This window comes from Myotis daubentonii, chromosome 9 (assembly GCF_963259705.1).
Source record: "Myotis daubentonii chromosome 9, mMyoDau2.1, whole genome shotgun sequence".
In the NCBI taxonomy this organism is placed as follows: Eukaryota; Metazoa; Chordata; class Mammalia; order Chiroptera; family Vespertilionidae; genus Myotis; species Myotis daubentonii.
In genome coordinates, this window is record NC_081848.1 from 61,260,391 (window position 1) to 61,281,075 (window position 20,685).

Here is a 20,685-nt window from a genome sequence, read left to right on the forward strand (position 1 = left end):
TGGACCCTGTTAGGAGCTAGGAGTTTAGCCGTGTCCACCAGCCCTCCCCCTGCACTGAGCACTTCCCATCTGAATGCCCAGCAGCCAGGCTCTGGGTCCCTGGCCGTCTGCCCATCCTGGCCTTTCCCTTTTGTTGCCCTAAGGGCTGTGTGTTATGAGTCAAGTCACTGGGCAACCAGGTGCCTTCAGAAAAGTCCTCTCTGGCAGCTACTGTTCATTCCAGCCAAAGCAGCAGAGAAAGCAGGGCATAGGGCTCAGGGGGACCCATTCCCGCCTTATACCAGCCCTGGACAACTGATCAAGCTCCCATAGAATATTCATATGGAATATTCTATGGTGGCTGGGTAGATACCACCTCACCTCTTGCTCAGGTGAGAGCTGGTAGCTCCTCCCTGTTCAATGTGCATCTCAATGCCTTTTCTCCAAGCGAGTTTTGCAATAAAAGAGCTGTCACTGTGAACAGGTGGGACAGGAGTGACAGCTCCTTCACTTGCTGCTGTTGCTGCTGCTGGCGCTGGGACAGGAGACAAGACAGGTGAGACCTGCGCCTCCTTCTGTCAGGGAAGGTTCGGAACTAAGGTAATGCTTTTCATTGAAACCTGGGGCTTTGTGGTTTCAGGCACTTGCAATAGTGAAAGTATTCTTTTCTTTCTAACTGCTTTCCCTCTAGGCCATAAAAGCTCTTTTTTTTTTCTTTTCTTTTCTTCTTTAAAATCTCCAAGCTCCTCTCAGGAGTTGCTACACCTTCTGATTGAGACATCGCTCCTCATTTGCAAACCTTGGTTGTGTCTGGGGGCAGGGCTGCGGTGGAGCTGCCAGGAGCAGAGAGAAAGGTTCCCAGCTATTAGCCCTACATCAGACATCGGAAACTGGGGACAGATCAATCTGGGGGTGACAGACACCAGGAGGCTCCCTCCTCAAAGGACATTTAAGAGATATTTTCTTTCGTTGGTATATTTTGCATGGTTTGGCGTCTAAAGCACATCTGAGAACAGGTATGATGGAGCTGAACTTTCCTTTCTTTGAGGAGTCTGTGGATTCAGGTCTATGCGTTGTGGCGGGGTGCGGGGGCGGGGGGAGCATCCTATTGGAAATCCAGGTGCATGGATCTCATGGCCACGTGGGCTGCAATGAGGATGGTCCAACAGGCATTTGGAATAGGCTTGATTTTGGAATGCAGTGGATCTGATTACTTCTTGGCAGCTTCTCTTTCCTAATTATGTTTGGCTTAGTCTAGCAGTCAATTTACTTTGCAATCCCTAAGTTGATCCAGAAAGCATACAGAGGGGACAGAGAGAAGACTGTCTAAAAAGCAGACTGGGTGGTGGGGGAGTGGGGGAGGAGTGTTCTGGTTGGGAATGTTCCTCATTGAATAATTCACAAACCAACCCAAAGAAAGGTGACTGCATATTAAACCTTGGCCCTTTGTTAAACCCAAAAAGCTAGATGTACCAAGCGTCTTTAGGAAGGATATTGTGCACCCTTTCAAGTGTTTTGCTCCCTAAATGTAGCTCAGGAGGAGATATGACAGGTATTTTGCATCAATTTCATTGGAATATAAAATTTCTCATAATGAATGTATGTTCTGGTTCAGAGCTTTAGAAATCTTCTTAAGTGTAGCATCAATACTCTGCATTACATCAGTAAAGGGATGCCTTGGTCACTGGAGTTCCAATCTGAATGTGGCGATTCTACCAGAGCAAAGCTAAAGTTTCCCCTTTTATAATTTAGGAACAAGTGAGTGCATACAATTTAAGGCTTTAAACAAAATAGCAAGCAGAATAGTGAACCTGGTCAAGATAATGAACTGGTTCTTCTGATGGCTTTATAGAATTTGTTATTCAGCTGAACATATATTCATAAATTATTAAGTAACTCAGCCACTTATTAAATCAACTTTAAAAAATAAAATAATATCTAAGTTGAAGGGCCTTATGCAGCAAGTATAATGATTAGGGCGTGTATATATTCCAATGATATTAAAGTTCAGACACTGCTAATAAAATCCGGTCAACCTCAACCTTACCAAGTGGAAGTTAATTGAGTTTTATGATTAAAAGTTGAAATATAAAGGAAGAGCAATATGTAATGTTTGGGAATGTGGCGGGGGTCGGGGGAGCATCCAATTATTTGGGAAACAACTTTTGGTCTTCTCCCTCCAAGGATGAAATGTAGCATGGTGAGGTCAACTAACAACCAATCGTATTGAGATTTTAGCTACTATTTTAACAGTATATTTTTGGTGAATTGAATTTATTGCCTGGAAAATTATTCAGCCATAGGTTCTCCATGATATAGTACTAGGCAGTGGTCAAAAATTCCTATTTCCTCTGCTTTCAAGTCAGCTACTTCACCTATCCAAGCTCAAGATCATCTATAGCCCACTGGAATGGTTGAGGGTCGACCTATGACTTAGGAGGTCACTATTTGATTCCTGATCAGGGCATATGCCTGGATTGCAGGCTCAGTCTCCAGTGTGGGACATGCAGAGGATAGCCGATCAATGATTCCTTCTCATCATTGATGTTTCTATCGCTCTCTCCCTCTCCCTTCCTCTCTGAAATCAGTAAAAACACGTTTTTAAAAGAGATTATATATAAAATGGAAGTGATAGTACTGATTTCATAGGAGTGTCAGGAGGATTAAATAAGGTTGACACATAGAAAGCACTATCAGAGTAGCCAGAACATAGTAAGTGCTGAATAAATGGTTTTATATATACACCTTATACCCATACACCCCTACAGTATGCATGTTTCTTGTATTTTGATCGTTTTCTGATCCTACTACCTACTAGTAGAAGCAGGAGGTCAAATACATGGGATCCTGCTAGTACAATAGCAGGTCTGCTGACTTACCGAAGGAAGAGAAGATGAATCTTAACTGACATTTGGTAACATGAGTTCACTCTATACTTGTCTTCCAATAAAAAAAACAGTCAAGAAATAATTACTTTTTATTTGGGGTGATGAGTAATCTAGTAGATGAATCAGCCTCCTCAAGTGTATATTATTAGTCTCCCTCAATTTTAATTTTATGTATAGTTACTATGAAGTTTCTACATCAACTTCCTGAGAATCCCATCTGAAACCTATGATTCAAATTAGTTGTAATTCACATTCAAAAAATTTTTGCACTCTCTTTTATTAGAATTAGAAAATACTCACTTTATTTGTGCACAATGGGCTGGCCAACCTGTTTTGGGACACTCTCTTCCACTAACCAGCAGTGCGGGCTCGGACAAGTCACACCCAACATCTCTGAGCTTCCCTTTTCCTTGCACCAAACCCAGTGATATCCCAGGTTGTTTCTCTCTGGTTTGAGAGTTCTAGTTCTAAGTTTATTTTTTATTTCATTTCTAATGTCAACGCATAAAATAATTTTCAGAGCCACTTTCTTGACTTTCCAAAAAGTGCTGGAGAAACCAGCTTACAAAATGTGAATTCATCAAATTTTTAAAAAGATAAAAAAAGAAAGACAGAAACCACACCCATTGCTGCAGTAAGATAATCTCTAAAACAAACTTGGTTGTGCCAAACAGGAGTTTCAAGCAAACTTCCATAACTCTGAAGGGAAAAAATAGGGTAAGGGAGTGGGGAGTGGAGAAATTTTTGCACACACACACATACACACACACCAAGAAATTAAAAGAACTCTATCACATCAGATAGGAATCTCCACCAATCCAAGCTCTGATTCTCAGGCAAGGAAAAACTACTTCCTCCCCTCCAAAACTAATGTGATATTTCATAAATTAAATTATAATCATGGAGTAAGTAGAAATATATATATGGAGTTATCTACTTTTTTTCTATTTTCTTTTTTAATAATATATTTTATTGATTTTTTTACAGAGAAGAAGGGGGAGAGATAGTTAGAAACATCAATCAGCTGCCTCCTGCACACCCCCTACTGGGGATGTGCCTGCAACCGAGGTACGTGCCCTTAACCGGAATCAAACCTGGGACCCTTCATTCTGCAAGCTGATGCTCTATCCACTGAGCCAAACCAGTTAGGGTGCTTTTTTCTACTTCTTTCCTCCAGAGAAACACAATAGTTTATCAAATATGTAAATGTCCATGATGCTTCAAATAGGCTCGCTTTTAACAAGTCAAGTGGATGAAATCGAAAAATAGGTTTTAAAAATATTACACTCATATACAGCTTATAAATTTTTATAATTTGCTTTCAAATACTGGTGATCCTTAACTTTTTTCTTTTTTAATGTTCACCACATTTGCCCCAACAAACCTTTACATAAGCCAAGGAACATTAAAGGGGGAAACTGTTTCCCGTTCGTTCCTCCGTGCTTTGGTTTGGATTGCCATGCACATCTGTCCTAGAGCTGAGAAAGGGATTATCAAGAGTAGAAATGACCCGCCAACTCCTTCATAGACACTCAAACAATTAACTTCAGCAACACCCATGTCTTTCCAGTTCTTTCACACTCTCATGTGCCTCAGGCAACCTCCCATCAGCCAAGTCCAGATGGTGCAACCTCTCTTGAAATACCCTCCTAAGGATATCTACTGGTCAAGTGGGTTGGGGGAAGAGTCTCAGGTTCCCCTAATATCTGGAAAAGTGCTTTTCTCTCTCCATTTCAAACATGCTCGGTAGGAAGAGGAGAAAAAACAAAGGAGGAGGAAATAGAGAGACAGAAAGCTTGAAGTAGAAGTTTGGGTTATAATTAGTGTTGTTGGTACAGATGTCTGTAGGTGTGATCACTTCAACAATAATTAGGACATGGGCACAGTGCCATCTTTAAGTACAAGAAAAACATTTACTGTGGTGAAAAATGCACCCTTCAAACAATGTATCCATTAAGAATCAATGTATCTGACTTTAAGTTTTATAAAAATCCTTCCCAGCCAAAACATTTTCAAACCCATTAATGACTGAAAATTAGTTGAATTTAGAATATAGATCAGCACACATGGAACTTGGATGATAAAAAAAAAATGAGCAAGATTTTTCTTAATAGTCTTACTCCCTTGAAGAGCTTAAGATGGCTTTTGTTATTATCTATATGCTAATATCTCTTAACCTCTTTTTTTGCTGCTTATTTGGGTAATTGCAGTAGATTTCTCATTGGGTTGTAGTGAAGATCCCATGAGTTAATATACATGAAGCACTTAGAACAATGAGTGGCATGAAAAGGCATTCAATAAAGTAAACTTCTACTGCTACTATTATTGTAACCTTAATATCAATATAATTAAAACAAATATTCTTATTTTAGAACCAAACGAGTTGCCCATAAGCAGTTACCACTATTCTTTAAAACTCAAAGGTAAAAAAAAATAAAAATAAAAACTTCTAGATAGTCTTTACTCTTCCTACATAGAAAGTACTAGTTTTCATGTTTTTCTGTACTAGAAATATTTCATCTATGGTATCTTGTAAACCATTTTTGAAAAACATGTATAGACTGAAAAGGTGCAGAATCTAGATATCACATCTTATGAAAAATTGCCTTAAAAACTGAGTGGATTTAGAGAAGAGAGAGGATGGAGGGGGCATGATTATAGTCTACAAAAACTGAACTAACAGGCCAGGACCAATTTGTAAATGTATTTTTTAATATTTTATTTTTCAATTACAGTTCACATTCAAAACTGTTTTGTATTCATTTCAATTGTGCCGCATAGTGGTTAGACAATCAGATGTTTTGCAGAGTAGTCCCCCCAATATTTTAAATACCCACCTGGCACTATACGCAGTTATTACAATATTATTGACTGTATCCCCTACGCTGTACTTCACACCTCCCTTGGCTATTTTGTAAAATGTACCTTAAAAATTAAATATGGTCTCCGGGTAAAGAAAGTGTGCTTTGAAGCTACAAAGGTTTTTCCGCATGTGTTGACATTTTAAGATATGTTTTTGCCTTTGGTTCTTGGCAAGTAATTTTAGCAAGTGATTAATCCATCAGTTTACAAATAGGTTAAGTACCAAAAAGAATACCCAGATAAGCAAAATAGGATACATGTAAATAATTTTTCTTGTTTCTATTTGGCCTCTGGGCTCTCCATCATGCCTGTAGATATTTATTTGCCAGAAAGCCAGAATCTACCTTCTCTGTCTGTTTTCCACTCACCAAAAAAGGATAGCCTTGTATTAGAAGAAATCTTGGTATAACCACATGCCTGGTAACACATCCGCGTTTTCACATGGCTGTCCATGTGAACAATTGCATTCTGCATTGCATTTCTTGATCATCGTTAATAGATTATTGTAATTGTTCTTTTTAAGCAAGCTCACCAAAGAATTGTTTTCTTATAGAATAGGAAACAAAGTCATTCTCTTTCATAAAACGGTTTTTAGTAAAAGGGCCAAAGAGAAATTAATGAGGACAAACACTGAGGGACACTTTCAAATGAACTTTGCAATGTGGCTCACACCTCTCCTTCCAGCTTTTCCTCTACACGTCCACTCCCTGAATTCTCATTTATTCTTAACCTCGTCACTACTAAAACTCCAAAAAACTTCTCTAATTCTAGTATTTTCACCTGCATCCAATACACTGTACTCAGTATCATCCCTCTTGTCAATCTCCTGCCTGGAAGAAATATTTTAAATGTTCCATTTATAACAGAATAAAGACCAAACTTCTGTGTGCCTAGTACTTCTTGATCTGGTAACAACATACCCTTTTAATTTTTTTTTTTAACCTGTATTGTCTCTCATAGCCTCTCTCATATTTGGCCCCAGCTAAACCAAATATTTTCTGTTGTTCAAACTCAGAAAATCTTAATTCCTTGGCTCATTTTGCCCCCTCTCCTTGGAATGACCTTTCACAAATTTTTCTGCATGTGATCCAACCTATCTGTATCCAGAAAAGCTGGCAGATGGAGGTTTATATCCGTAAGGAGTTTATTATTTTTCTTGTACAGAAACAAGTCCAGACATGACTATCCAGTAGTGGGCATATGATTTCACAGAACCATGGGGAGCCCAGGCTACTTTTAGATTTTAATCTTCTGCTTCTTGCCTCCTGTTTGCAAAATGACTGCCCCATTGCCAACACCACATCAATATTCCACGCATGAAGAAGGGGAAACATCACGTGGCAGCTAAGTCTGCTTATTTTTAAATTGTTCTAAATTCAGCAACTTTCAGATATATTTCATTGACCAGTATCATATCACACACTAACCTTGGCTACAAAGAGAAGATGTAAAATATAGCAAATTACTAGTCACATGCTTGTGCTAAAGAATGAGGGAGGAAAAGCCCTAGCCGGTTTGACTCAGTGGATAGAGCATCGATCTGCAGACTGTAGGGTCCCAGGTTCAATTCCAGTCAAGGGCATGTATCTCGACTGCAGGCTCCTCTCTAGCCCTAGCTCTGGTCAAGGTTTGTGCAGGAGGCAACCAAAGGATGTGTTTCTCTCACATCAATATTTCTGTCTGTCTTTCCCTCTCTCTCCCACTCTCTCTAAAAAAAATCAATGGAAAAATATCCTCAGGTGAGGATTTAAAAAAAAAGAATGAGGGAGAAATAAAATAAGATGGAATGAACATGCATTCAGTAACATTGATCACAAAGCCTTTACAGCTTACTCAAATTGCCATTTTCTCTAAAGTGGTGTCCTGGAGCCTCTCAGACAACTATGAATGCCATTTCTGCCCAGACTTATTTTTTATTGACTTTCATAATTATCTTGCTTTTCCCCGCAGTCTAGAACTTCATGGTGATCTTTGTACCCTCTAGTGCAGCAGGCACAAAGATACTTAGTACATATTTGAATGGGTTTAACCTGATATCTGAGGAGGAAAAAGAGGGCCGTTTTCTGTAGTTAAGCCTGGTTCTATTCCACTGTAGTGAGAGCATGACTTAGGTAACTTGACCAAGGACAGGCAGCCCTTTGCCAGATATTGCCTCCAGCCTATTTTTCTATAGCCCATGAGGTAAGGATAGCTTTTATATTCTTACAATGTTTGGAAAAATAAAACAAGAATAGGCAACAGGTACTGTATGTAGCCTACAAGCCCTGAAATATGTACTATCTGTCCTTGTACAAAAATTATTGCCAACCCCTGACTTAGATAAAATTTACTACACCTTCCCATTTTGTCCATGTGTACCATGTGTGATTTAATGGACTGGTTACACTATGCCAGACTGACTGGAACCAGCACTGTCCTTGGAAACCATTCTTATGAGAAAACCTGCCAGCTGCCCCTTCTATCGGGAAAACTAAATTCCCTACTCATTCTGCAGAGAAACTGACATTGGGACTTCCCGAGGGCCTCTTTTTCAATCTGAGATAAATACCCAGGTTTGAACTAAATTGGATTTTTTATGATTTTTTAGGTAACAGCGCTCTCTTGTTGCTATATAAATTATTAAGAGAAAATAGATGGGAGTTCCCACGTGGGAATAAGCATGAATCCCAATGAATTGCATTTTCCTTTTCATCATTAGATAACTTTAGAGGGATTATCTAAATGAAAAAAAGAGGTCTTTTTTTTGTCTTGGCCCTCCTTCATAACCTGACTACATCATCCAAGCTAATGAAGTATATGTAAAACAATCACCTAAAAGCTGTTTTATTTTAATGTTGTGGGAAGTATTTTTTAAGTTCTTTTAATGATGTATCAAGTTTTCGTATATATAAGTTTAAGAAAGATGGAGAGCTATTTTGTCTTGCTTGTCACTGAACCCTCCACTGACAACTGCCGTGCCTGGTACATAGAAGATACTTGTTAAGCAGTCACTATGCATGTGTGTGTGCCTCCCCTTCATCCCAAGACAATGAAACTTTGTTTCTATTGTCACATGCCACCTTCTATTAATGATGACCTAATTATAACATGAAAGAAAGTAAGAAGTTCTACTTCTTCAGTATAAATTCTATTTCTTCCATCTAAGTTTAGCTTCCTGGAGAATGACATATGAAGAAAGTGAGATTTAGAACATTGATATAATTTCTGAAGGTCAAATTTTTAGCCATGGTTGGAATCAGAAGCAATACTGAGGTGCTCAGTCCACAGCACTACACAGGTCATCAGGTTTGGGTAGTGCTGGGTGCAAAGTAAGCCTGCTCTCTCACTTGACTCCCTTTCTCGCCAATACTGCATCTTCTCAATTTGGTGGCAATGCATTCCCAAGGAAAGCCATGAACATACTCATGAAAGGGTTAGAGTAAACTAACCAAAATCTCAAGGTGCACTCTATTCAAACAGAAAATCTTCAGCGAACAAACCAAACACATTCTTTGCAGAGCCCAGGAACTTTTATATCACTTTGAGAAAATATACTATATAAGTTAAAGAAAATAAATGATAGAATAGAAATAGTACAATGTATTGGATTACAGTACCTCTTCAAGTATAATTTAAAATTGCATTAATAGTCTCCTTATTGGAACAAGCTTACTAATTTTGTGTCACAGAAACATTTTTTTTTCAAAAGGCATGTGCAGCCCTGGCCTGTGTGGCTCAGTTGATTGGACATCCTCCCAGGCAACAAAGGGTTGCCAGTTCAATTCCCAGTTAGGGCACATGGGCAGGTTGTGGACTCCATCCCCGATAGGAGGCATACAGGAGGCAGTCGATAGATGTTGTGCTCTCACAATGATATTTCTTTCCCTTCCTCTCTCTCCAAAAATCAATAAACTATTCTTTTCTTTAAATGGCATGTACAATTAGGTATCCATTAAAATAGTACAAGTATGATTGTTGTGCTTTCAATCTATGGAGCATTTTTTTTCTCTCTTACAAAAATTCCAGAGCTTTTATACAAACAGAACTTAAAGGTGCACATGTCAGTGGTTCTGAATTTATTATTTAAAATGACTGTGAGAAAAACAAGGAATTCTTTGGATCCTGACTCAGCATGTTTATCTTATTGACTTTTAGTCAATGTGTTTCTATTTACAACGTACGAAATACTCTCACCAGGACAAAGGTCCCAGCGCTGCTAAGTCAAACCGCAAACTCTGGCAGATGAGCAAATAGCCAAAGCCAGGGTCTACTCGAATGGTTTACACTATTAGAGGTCAAGTTCAGACCCAATCTGCCTGAGATGCCTTGTCACACTGATTTGCATTAGCAGGTAGCTGACGAGATCTACCTGCAAGGACCAGAAACATGCACTGCGCCATCCAGAAGGCAGAAGTGCTGGATGGGGCTCATCTGATGCAGATTCTCTGGCAGGATGGTACGGAGTCCTTCTACCCTGCCGTGTGGCTGCGGGACAACTGCCAGTGCCCCAGCTGCTACCTGGATTCTGCGAAAGCACGGAAATTTCTCGTGGAATCTCTTGATGTGAACATTGGTATTAAAGACTTGTCGTTTGACAGAAAAAGGGTAATTATCTCTAAATTACCATTTCTCCCTTCCTTCCCAAGATAAATAAAGGGGTGGATGTCCAATAATGTAAATAATGAATTATTATTGGATCATACATGGCATCAGGCTTGGGTAGTGCTGGGTGCAAAGTAAACCTGCTCAGTAACTGAAAGATTCTGTTATTATTCCTACTATTTTTATTACTGTGACTATTGTTCATAAAATCTAGTGTTGCTCATTATTCCTTTAGTGACTGACAGCCTTAAAGACACAAACAAACTATTTCTATAATAAAAAGAATGCTCCTGGGCCTCGGTCTACTCATCTGTGAACTAGGGGTACTAACAGAATTTGTTCAGAGAGATAATGTGAGGATTCAATGAGATAATATGGGTAAAATGTTTCGCCTAGTGCCTAGCATTATAGTAAGCACTCAAAATTAGTGAGTAGCTGTGCAAGGATTGTTCTAGAATTCCCAAAAGCATAGCTCTCAAAACCACAAACTAGATGTGGCCACCATCCTATGTTTATCTCTTCCAAATACTAGGATAATTACCAGAGAAGCAAAGGTGACCAGCAAGGTCACCCTCCTCACACCCTTGTCTTCATCTCCACTGGAGCACTTTACTCCCAGGGTTCTCTGCATACTAGCTGTGTGACCATAGAAATAGTATTTACTCCTACATCCCCCACCTGAAATAATGTCAATGATAGTAATGCCTTCTCCCTAGAGTTGCATGAGGACTAATGAGTTATGTCTGTAGTGTTCATTATACAGTATGCACTCAATGTGGTGTTATTTTGTGCTATTATTATTATCTGCCTGGTCACATCATTACTACTTCTGATACTCTAACTTCAAATCATGGCAAAAAGTTTGGAAATCACAGGTTTAGAGAATACAGAACAAGAATGTCAGGTCTAGCCAGTTTTTATTGCTTGTGTGATATTTAAGGGGCCTCAGAACTCAGATAGATCCCAGTGGCTTATAGTGATCTTGCTTTTCAAAAGCTTATTCTATGCCTGTGCATATATAGGCAAAAAAAAAAAAAAGCAGGGGGGGGGGGAGATTGATTCCCTGATTATCTTAAATGACATTCAGAAACAGGGCAATAGTGGAGGACTGATATACAGAAGCATAATATACATTTGGTGATATTTGCTTTCTGTGTTATAAGGTTCTTATCACATGGCCAAGCGAACATTACAGTGAATTTGAAGCTGGTTGGCTGAAGAAGAGATGCTTTTCACAGCAGGCCAGAGAAAAACTCCAAAGAGAATTGTTTTTTCCAGGTAACCTTGTCGTGGTCTTCAATGTCGTTTAAAACTCGTATGGGGAGAAATTTGCTCAGAATCAAATTCAAACCCTTGTTGCTTTTGTTAAAATGTTATGGTAATTTATGTGGAATGTCTAATGATTTACCAACACAGGTCATTTGGATAGTGATGAAAAGAAATATAGATCCATTCTAGACATTCTCAAGAGACAGGAAGGAAAGAAACACAGCAAACTCGTATCCTTGTCATATGCTGTGAAACCTGGCACAGCAGACATTCTGAAAGTGTCCGCTGCATAGTGGCTGAACAAACCAGAGTTGCCCTTCTTAATAATTTGACCCAAGGCCAGAATAACACCAAATCAATAACGCAGGAATTCCAAACCTGGTATCCAAAGATAAAATTGTGTGATCCATGAACCCCATGCTGTGTTTATATGAGTGTCTGTGTGTGTGTTTGTATGCGTGTGTGTAAGTGTGCACAGCACATTTGCTTGGGGAAAATTTATATGGGTCTCAAGGGAACCTGTGACCACATAAATGTTCAGGAAATCTGCATTAATGAACGCTATGGAGAAAAAAAGACTTGATTCTTGAGCAGAGAGACAAGATAAAATAAATATTAATATGACTCTTAGGAGATACACAATAATTACAGCTCAAGAAGAGGCACTAGAGAGAAGTGGGAAGTGTTAATTCATACTCTGTGTATTTTGAAGATTTGTATCAAAGATTATGTGGGACAAAGGCAAATTCTAGAAACATGATGATTCTTATGTATTTTCTAGAATCTCAACTTCTACAAACACACTAACAAGGCAAGTTTTCCTGAACTATCTTTTCCACTGTTAACCGGAAATATTGGACCTCTGCCTCTTTGACCAGGCTCCTTGAATTTTGTAACACCTCTCTGGGAATTCTGGGTCATATCCCAAGATCAAGAAATAGTACCTTACTCCTTTCAATTCTGAAAATCTCAGATGTGTGCAGTAACTCTCCATGCTTTTAAATGCTAGACTTACTAGTATAACAGTTTGGTAATGGGTATGGAACTGTTACTAATTAATCAACTTCAACCACACAGCTTGACCTTGTCCTGTGGTTATCAACAAGGTATGACTGTTCCTTCCACTTCAAGCATAGGCCAGTCTTGCAAAGAACTAGGTCCCTAGCCCTAGCCTGTTTGGTTCAGTAGATAGAGCATTGTTCTGCAGACTGAAGGGTCCTGGGTTTGATTCCGGTCAAGGGCATATGCCTCAGTTGTGGGCTCAATCCCCAGTGGAGAGGGAGGGTGCAGGAGGTAGCCGATCAATGATTTTCTCTCATCATTGATGTTTCTATCTCTCTTTCCCTCTCCCTTCCTCTCTGAAATCAGTAAAAATAAATAAAGGAACTAGGTCCCTCTAGTCCAGCGGTTCTCAACCTGTAAGTCATGACCCATTTGGGGTTTGAACGACCCTTTCACAGGGGTCACCTAAATACATCCTGCATATCAGATATTTACATTACGATTCATTACAGTAGCAAAATTACAGTTATGAAGTAACAATGAAAATAATTTTATGGTTGGGGGTCACCACAACATGAGGAACTGTATTAAAGGGTCGCAGCATTAGGAAGGTTGAGAAGCACTACTCTAGTCCCTTAGCCTCACCATTCTGACAACTGACACAATTTTGTTCCAGTGCTTTCTGTCTAAACCACCAGAAATCATTTTCCTCTTTCTCAAGCCCAGCCAGCTGGCGGGATCCATATGAGTACCCGGGTAAATATGTTTTTCTTGCCTTCCCCAGTGAGTGCATTGCTAGTTACTTCACAGACTCTCCAGTTACATAACCGAGTAGCAATTGGGTCAAATAGCAGAATCACAAATGTATTATTATTTTCTTTAAATTTCTTCTGGCACTCAAAATACTTTTCTTTAACCCTGCCCTAATTTTGTAATCCTGTTGGATTTTACTTTCATTTCCTTCAGGCTCTTCTTTTAATTATTTCAGGGAATAAAAGCCAACTTATTATTACAGCTTAAGCTTTTAAGCATTATAAAAGGATATGGCCACCCCCCTCCCATTAATATTGCTTGACGAGCACAGTTTATAGCTTACATTTCTCAATGCTATCAGGCAGTAGCAAAATGGAAATGATACTACACTCAGTTAAGTAGTGGAAAAAGCTGGTCACACGGCAATCATGAATAATATAAGGAGAACTGGCTGCTATTTAGACACTGGAAAATATTTTAATGGTTTAAAACAAGATCAGATTTTTAAAATATATTCTCAAGCTGTGCAGTTGGTGGGTTAAAGTAGAAATTAATGGGCCATTTTAGAGAGTATTGCTTTTATGGCTTTTTGCCCGTAGAACTTGACACGTTATTTTACTGTCGTTGCATATTTTCAAACATTTGTACTCCAGAACATGTAAACAGACTCAGTGACATTTGTGAAAGGCCTTTGTTAGGTTTTCGGTCCTCAGTGGCAATTCCTCCTCTTCTGCACTTTCCTTAGAGTGAGGAGAGCCTTTTAAAATCTGGCATCAAGATGCAGACACTTTCCCTTGATCTTCCCTTGGCACTGGATGTGGAACTCAAAACTGAAGAGACAGATGATAAACTGCCAGAAAAGGCTTTTGTCATGGGACAGGCGCAGCTGGGAGGAAGACGTGGATAATAAGCATTCCCTCACAATGTCCTCTCCAGTGGCACATAGATTGGGTACCTATTTTGTGCTGGAAGCTCTTTAAGGAAATACCAAGTTAAATATTGTATTCTGTCCTCCAGGATGTATCAAGTCTAGGAGGGTGCACAAGCCATGAAAACAAATAAATAAAATACATTAAGTCCATGACGGCACGCATAGAAGGTTAATTACAACATAGAAGAAGGAATCTGAAGAGATGAGGAAAGGGTCCCCAAAGGGAAGTCATGGTTTAGCTGGGTTTTGAAGAATCAGTTTGTCAGGCAAAGATACAAAGTCAAGAAATTCTCAACAGAGAAAAAGGCCTGTGGAAAATCACAGAAGTATAAAATAGCAGAGTAGGTTTAGGAATCTGCAATTAGTTCAATGTTGGTAAAGTTAAAATTATTAGTCCACAAGACAGAAGGAAGGGGCCAAACCATGAAGAGGCGTAAGTGCCCTATTAAGAGTCTCAGTCCTAAACCATTTGGCAAGGGAGTTTCTCAACATAGAGCTCAGGTATATTCCCTCCATTAGTTCTCAGGCTTATGTTATAAAGTCAGAGAAATGAGTTTAAGATCCTGATAAATTTAATAAGAAGATTGCTTTGCTTTTTTTAGAATGCATTTTACAGTTTCAGAGTTGAATCCTTCTGATTTTGACCAAAGGTATATAATTTATTAAATGCTTATACATTTGTGAATGTCTCCTTGGCTTTGTTTTTCTCTTGTTGCATTCCCCTTTCTCCACTGTACCCCTTTGGTTCTTGGTTTGTATTCATTTTACAAAAGACAGTAAAGTGATTGGATCTGTGTTGTGGAAAAGTCCTGGCCTGGTCATCTGTGCTGAATGGACTGGTCTGGGGAGTGACTGGGAGCAGGGTGACCATAGCACAGCCTAGAAATGATCCTGCAAAAGACATTGAGAGCCTAAACCAGGGAAGTAGCAAACAGGATGGGGGTAGAATCTGTATTCAAGAGAAACATATAACAACCTGTAAGATAGGAAGTCAGTCGTCCTGTTCTTTAATCTCTACCAAAACACTAATTCCAACAGATATAAGCACCCTGTATTTATTGCAATGTTATTCTCAATAACCAATATATGGAAACAACCGATGTGTCCATTGATATATGAATGGATAAAGATGTCTCACACACACACTAGACTTATTGTTGGGATCACATTGTAGTATATACAAAGATCAAATTATTAGGCTATATACCTAAAACTAATATAATGTTATGTACCAACTAAAGGCCTGGTGCATGAAATTTGTGCACTTGGGGGAGGGAAGGGTTTCCCTCAGCCCAGCCTGCACCCTCTCCAATCTGGGACTTCTCGGGGGATGTCCAACTCACAATCCAGGACTGCAGGCTCCTAACTGCTCACCTGCCTGCCTGCCTGATTGCCCCTAACAGCTCCCTTGCCATCCTGATCACCCCCTAACCCAGGGGTCCTCAAACTTTTAAAACAGGGGGCCAGTTCACTGTCCCTCAGACCATTGGAGGGCCAGACTATAGTTTTAAAAAAAACTATGAACAAATTCCTATGCACACAGTGGTGGCAAAAACACCTGGCGGGCCAGATAAATGTTTTCGGAGGGCCGCATGTGGCCCGCGGGCCGTAGTTTGAGGACCCCTGCCCTAACCACTCCCCTGCCAGCCTGATCAATGCCTAACTGCTCCCCTGCTGGCTTGATTGCCCCCAACTGCCCTCCCCTGCCAGCCTGGTCACCCCTAACTGCCCTCCCACACCGGCCATCTTGTGGTGGCCATCTTGTGACGACATGGGGGCGGCCATCTTGTGTGAGGGCATGACAGTCAATTTGCATATTACCTCTTTATTATATAGGATTTTACCTCAATTTAAAAAATAATAAATAGAAAAATGTTTAAATTAATAACATCCTGGCCATGTGTTTTTAATTATATATTTTAAAAGCTGATGTATTTAAAAGCTTTTAAAAAGTTTGAGGATATTTTGAGAACCTAAAGCAAATCTATTTCAAGGAAGAATTATTACAGTCCACTTCCTTTTCATGTTTTTTTTTTTTTTTAGTACACTTACCAGATCAAAAATTAAGGAAAATATACCTTTTTTACTATTGGAAAAACAATTTTCTGTAGTTACACTAAAGTAAATTTCCTTTTTATGTTTCTATTTTTTTTCAAACAGAGTAAAAGTAGAATGAGCTCTGTTCAATGAATGAAAAACTTTATTTTCTCAGAAACTAGGCTTACTTTTTCTTGCAGACTAGAAGTGGGTTTTATAACATTGGCAGTTGGACTCTAAATTTAGCATTTATACATTTAGAAAATGTAAAAGTGTGGCAATTTCAAGAAGTAAAGTTGGACCACTTTATATGCTGGTTTCATTTTTACCAAACCTGCACATATGTTATATATTTAGCTTGCCATTTTTGCTAGTGCCTACACATCAGGAGAGTCATCAGACACACACACACATGACAACTGGTTAAAAAATTGTTACCTCTCACTTCTGACTCTACTTTGCTTTTTCAAAGTGGCAGATCACAGAACTACACAACTTTAGTTTTAGGGAAATAAATATCTCTATCATACTTAAATTTCTTCTTTTTAAGTTTCAGTACCAAACTTTTAAATGTGCATGTGACAAAAAATAAATAAGTAATATTCAAACAAATTAGCTGACTTTTAGCCTCTGTTCTATTCAATGAATACTCTAACATTACTAATTTTTTTTTCTCAAAATTCTGCATTTTTCTCAGTCTGTAACTGCTATTAAGAGAACAGTGTAGTGTTGAAGTTAAGAGTGCTCTTGATCTTAGATGTTGCTAGGTCTATGATCTTGAGCAAGTTACTTAACCTTTTTATGCCTCCAAATCTTTATCTGCATGATAGAAAAAGTGTCTACTTATCCTCTGGAGTAGTGCAATGCTGAGTGAAGGGCAATGTCATGCTTTACGGATTAACTCAATCTTCACAAGTTTCCCTTGATGGCGGATGTAAATAACTATACAGACCAGCTGGTCCTGAGAGGTTGCTTGACCCTCCTGAGCAGTGTATTTGTTTACAAAGAAAGAAAAAATGCTGAATCTTATTAGTGAAATTCATTTCTCCTTTTTCCCCCTGGCTGTCAAAATTCCGTGCATATTGTATGTTTGTCCAGAAAAGACTGATACTCAACAGGTTATAGGGGGGATATATTGCTTTGGTTTTCTCTTTTGCCCACAATTTAGTTTACTTTTATCATCTCATGTCTGGTTGGAGCTTTTCATCATCTCATGTCTAAAATAATATTAAAATAATATGGCCTCTGTGTTCACACCTGGCTTGCACAACTCTGTAGGGTAATTTTCCTGTTGCCCAACATCTTCTCTCCTTCCTTTTGCTCTATGTCTCACTTTGGCACAATGAAGTCCAACGTTTTCCCATTATCCCACAATCTGGTGCCATGCCCACAAGCATATGAATTCTTACTCTTATCCAAGTTCTCCTTGTTTCCCAGATAGCCTATTCCATTCTTTCTGTTTGACCAAATTTCACCTGCAGAGTCCAACTCACATCCCAATGACGCCCTTTAGCAATGATTTGACCTGTTATTTATATGCATCCCTGAGCTAAACCATAAACTACAGATAAGAAGGTAAGCAAGCCTAGGAAATAGACATAATTTCACACTAAAATGCAAGGCTGTAATATAACAATGGAGGTATATACATTTTTTCCAAAAAAAAAAAAAAAAGGTGACTAGAGATAAAGTGAGAGTGTTGTATGTCAAGATGTCAAGAATGCTCTTCACCTGTGGAATACCGTGTTATGAAAGGAAATAAGGCTTTGGAGTCAGCAGAGCTGGCTATGACTCTCTGCTCTGTGAACTTGACTTAGTTTCATAAATGATCTGGGCCTCACTTTTTTCTATGTAAAAGAGGCAGTCCTTTCAGTTTGGGGATGTAAAGAATAAAGGATAAAATGCAATTTCTGGGCTTCACATGGTGCCTGGACACAGACCTCAAAGCCTGTTAGGTCCTTTCCCTCTCCCTTTTTCCTCCAGTTAAGAGAGCCATGAACTTGGAGCAGAGGCATAGTAAAGAGCATTTGGGTGAACAGGAAGAGAGAGAAACAACAGTGGCATGGTAAGATCTCATGTTCAACTTTCCCTTACATGAAAATAATCATGCTATATTTTTGATTAAAAACATGAGAGTGGCTCAGGAATGAACTATGGCCCTGGGAAGGATTTTGGTCATTCAGACATTGGTTCAAAGTCTGGGCCAAATTTACCTCCTTGGCAACAGATAGTTTGAAATAAAATTAAGGATAGCAGTGAAAAGTCTGATTAACTATAAACCTAATTTCAATCTGTGAGTTAGAAATGTTTGCTGAAGCTGGGATGGTCAGCAAACTTGGGAGAAAGTGGCTGTGTTATTTAGTAATAGTTAAAGGGTTTCTATAGATGAAAATACCAGCAATTGACATATATATTTCACGTGTAAGCTAAATACTTGGATGAAATAAATTTCAGGCCCAAATTAGGCACAATCTCATGACTGTATATACAAGTAGATAATCTCAATAAGGAAGATAAAGGAAGAAAAACAATATGGTCATTCCAGGAGGAAGCAGTCTCCAAACTCTAACTTTAATGGGGCATAATGAGAGTTTCTACCTCAGAATAAAGTGACCCAGCAAAATATATGATGGATAGCCAAAAAGGGGATTTATAAAATAATTTACTTGGAGCAATAAGGAAAAAAAAAGAGGAAAGATGATCCTCCACCAATGAGACTCAATGGTGTTAGATAATCCTGCTCCTCACACAGTCTTTTCCATCTCAGTTGAGGGCAACTCCATCTCTCTGGCAGCAGAACCACCCTTGATTCCCCTTTATCCCCTATACTGTACATCCAGTATCTCAAGAAAATCTGTTAGCTCCATCATCAAAATAATTCAGAATCTGATCGAATCTTACTGCCTTCACTACAACTCTCTGAACTACCAACATCATTTGCCCCTTTTTCTTCTATCGCTTTTCCTACTCCATTGCCAGTCTTCTTCCTTACATTTTTTAAAGAATTTAGATGTGAAGAGAATATTATCAACTCATATGCCTTGAAGAAACCCTCTTTTTCATCTGCAAGGCAAGGATTAAGTACAAAGATAACTTTTTAGTTCTGATTACCATCAGTGTCATCAGTTTGTTTGTATCCTGGAATTAATGTGTCATTTTATAAATATTTAATATATTCAGAATTTTTTAAAAAGCATTACTTTATGTCAGGCACTGAGCTCAGTACTTTACATTTATTTCTCAATTTAATCCTAGCAACATCTTCACAAAGGCCACATTATTATTACAATCATTTTACACATGAGGAAAATGAGGCTGATAGAACTGAAGTAATTAATCCAAAATCAAAGAGACAAGAACTAGCAGGGCCAAGACTTGAATAAAGATCATCTGTTCTATTAAATACCATTCATCCTCCACCTCCCTCTTCTGTGTGGTCACAGCAGTTTGTGTGGGCTCCTCTCTCTGTGTCACTGTAGTTATTGCAATGAATGGTCAATGTTTGTGCATTGACCGTCTTCCCCACTAGACAGTTGGACTCTAGGAAAATATCTAAGATTAGTGACCATTTATTGAGCATCTAGCATTTATTGTGAATTTATTCAACAAATATTTATGAGTGTTTACTATGTACCAGGCACTGTCCTAGGTGCTGGGGATGCAGTGGTGAACAAAACAGAGGAAGGCCTTGTCCCTAAATAGCTTACATCTTGGTGGAGAAAGCAATCAATACATTGATAAATATGTCTTATACTACATCAAATGGCAATAAGGACATGGGATGCAGGCAGGTTGGTGACTGTGATAGTGGGAGCACACGGAAGGTCTCTTCTGAGTCCTTCTATGTTTTTACTGAAATACAAAGCCAAGTTGTCAGCTGAGCATGAGTAGGAGAAGGAGTGTGGGAGATTTGATGACAGAGAACGTGAGAAGCTGTCAGCGAGAAGAGTATAAGACTTCACTAGAGATTAGTGGGTGTGCAATAAGATCAGTCATCATAGTATGTTTTCCTCCAGACGGTCTGGTTCAAGTGTATAGTTAATCAAGTATACTATGGTGAGCTTTTCATAAACATCATCTCATTTAACTTTAACAGCAACCCTGCAGGTGTTTTCATCATGTAACTTCCAGATGAAGAAATTGAACTGAGAGAATATATCACTTTCTGAGGGTCATGTAGATGGGAAGTATCAGAATTCATATTTGAATCCAGATCTGTTACCTTCAAACCTTGAGTTAATAACTTTGACACATCGTCCCTATCAAATTGGACCAATATCTTCCTCTCTGGGTGTGCCTCATACAACCTCAATGAACTAGCTTTGGAAACAACTTCCACTTCATCTGCTAAATGCCCTTGTTGCCTCATGTGTTCTCCCTCAG

The 20,685-nt window shown here is 38.9% G+C and overlaps 1 protein-coding gene across 5 annotated transcripts in view; it reads left to right on the forward strand.

Moving 5' to 3' along the window:
* The first annotated feature begins 223 nt into the window (after positions 1-223).
* BBOX1 (gamma-butyrobetaine hydroxylase 1) overlaps positions 224-20,685 on the forward strand; it is a 57,375-nt gene continuing 36,913 nt past the window's right edge. Inside the window, exons 1-4 of one of the 5 annotated variants that reach the window (XM_059709163.1) lie at positions 224-579; positions 723-995; positions 10,060-10,313; positions 11,474-11,588. In XM_059709163.1, coding sequence (XP_059565146.1) covers positions 10,095-10,313; positions 11,474-11,588 — 334 coding nt within the window. In that variant the 5' untranslated portion in view covers positions 224-579; positions 723-995; positions 10,060-10,094. Of the gene's footprint in view, positions 580-722; positions 996-9,919; positions 10,314-11,473; positions 11,589-20,685 lie in introns of those variants that run through there. The other 4 variants (XM_059709167.1, XM_059709164.1, XM_059709165.1 and 1 more) reach the window with 4 other exon arrangements.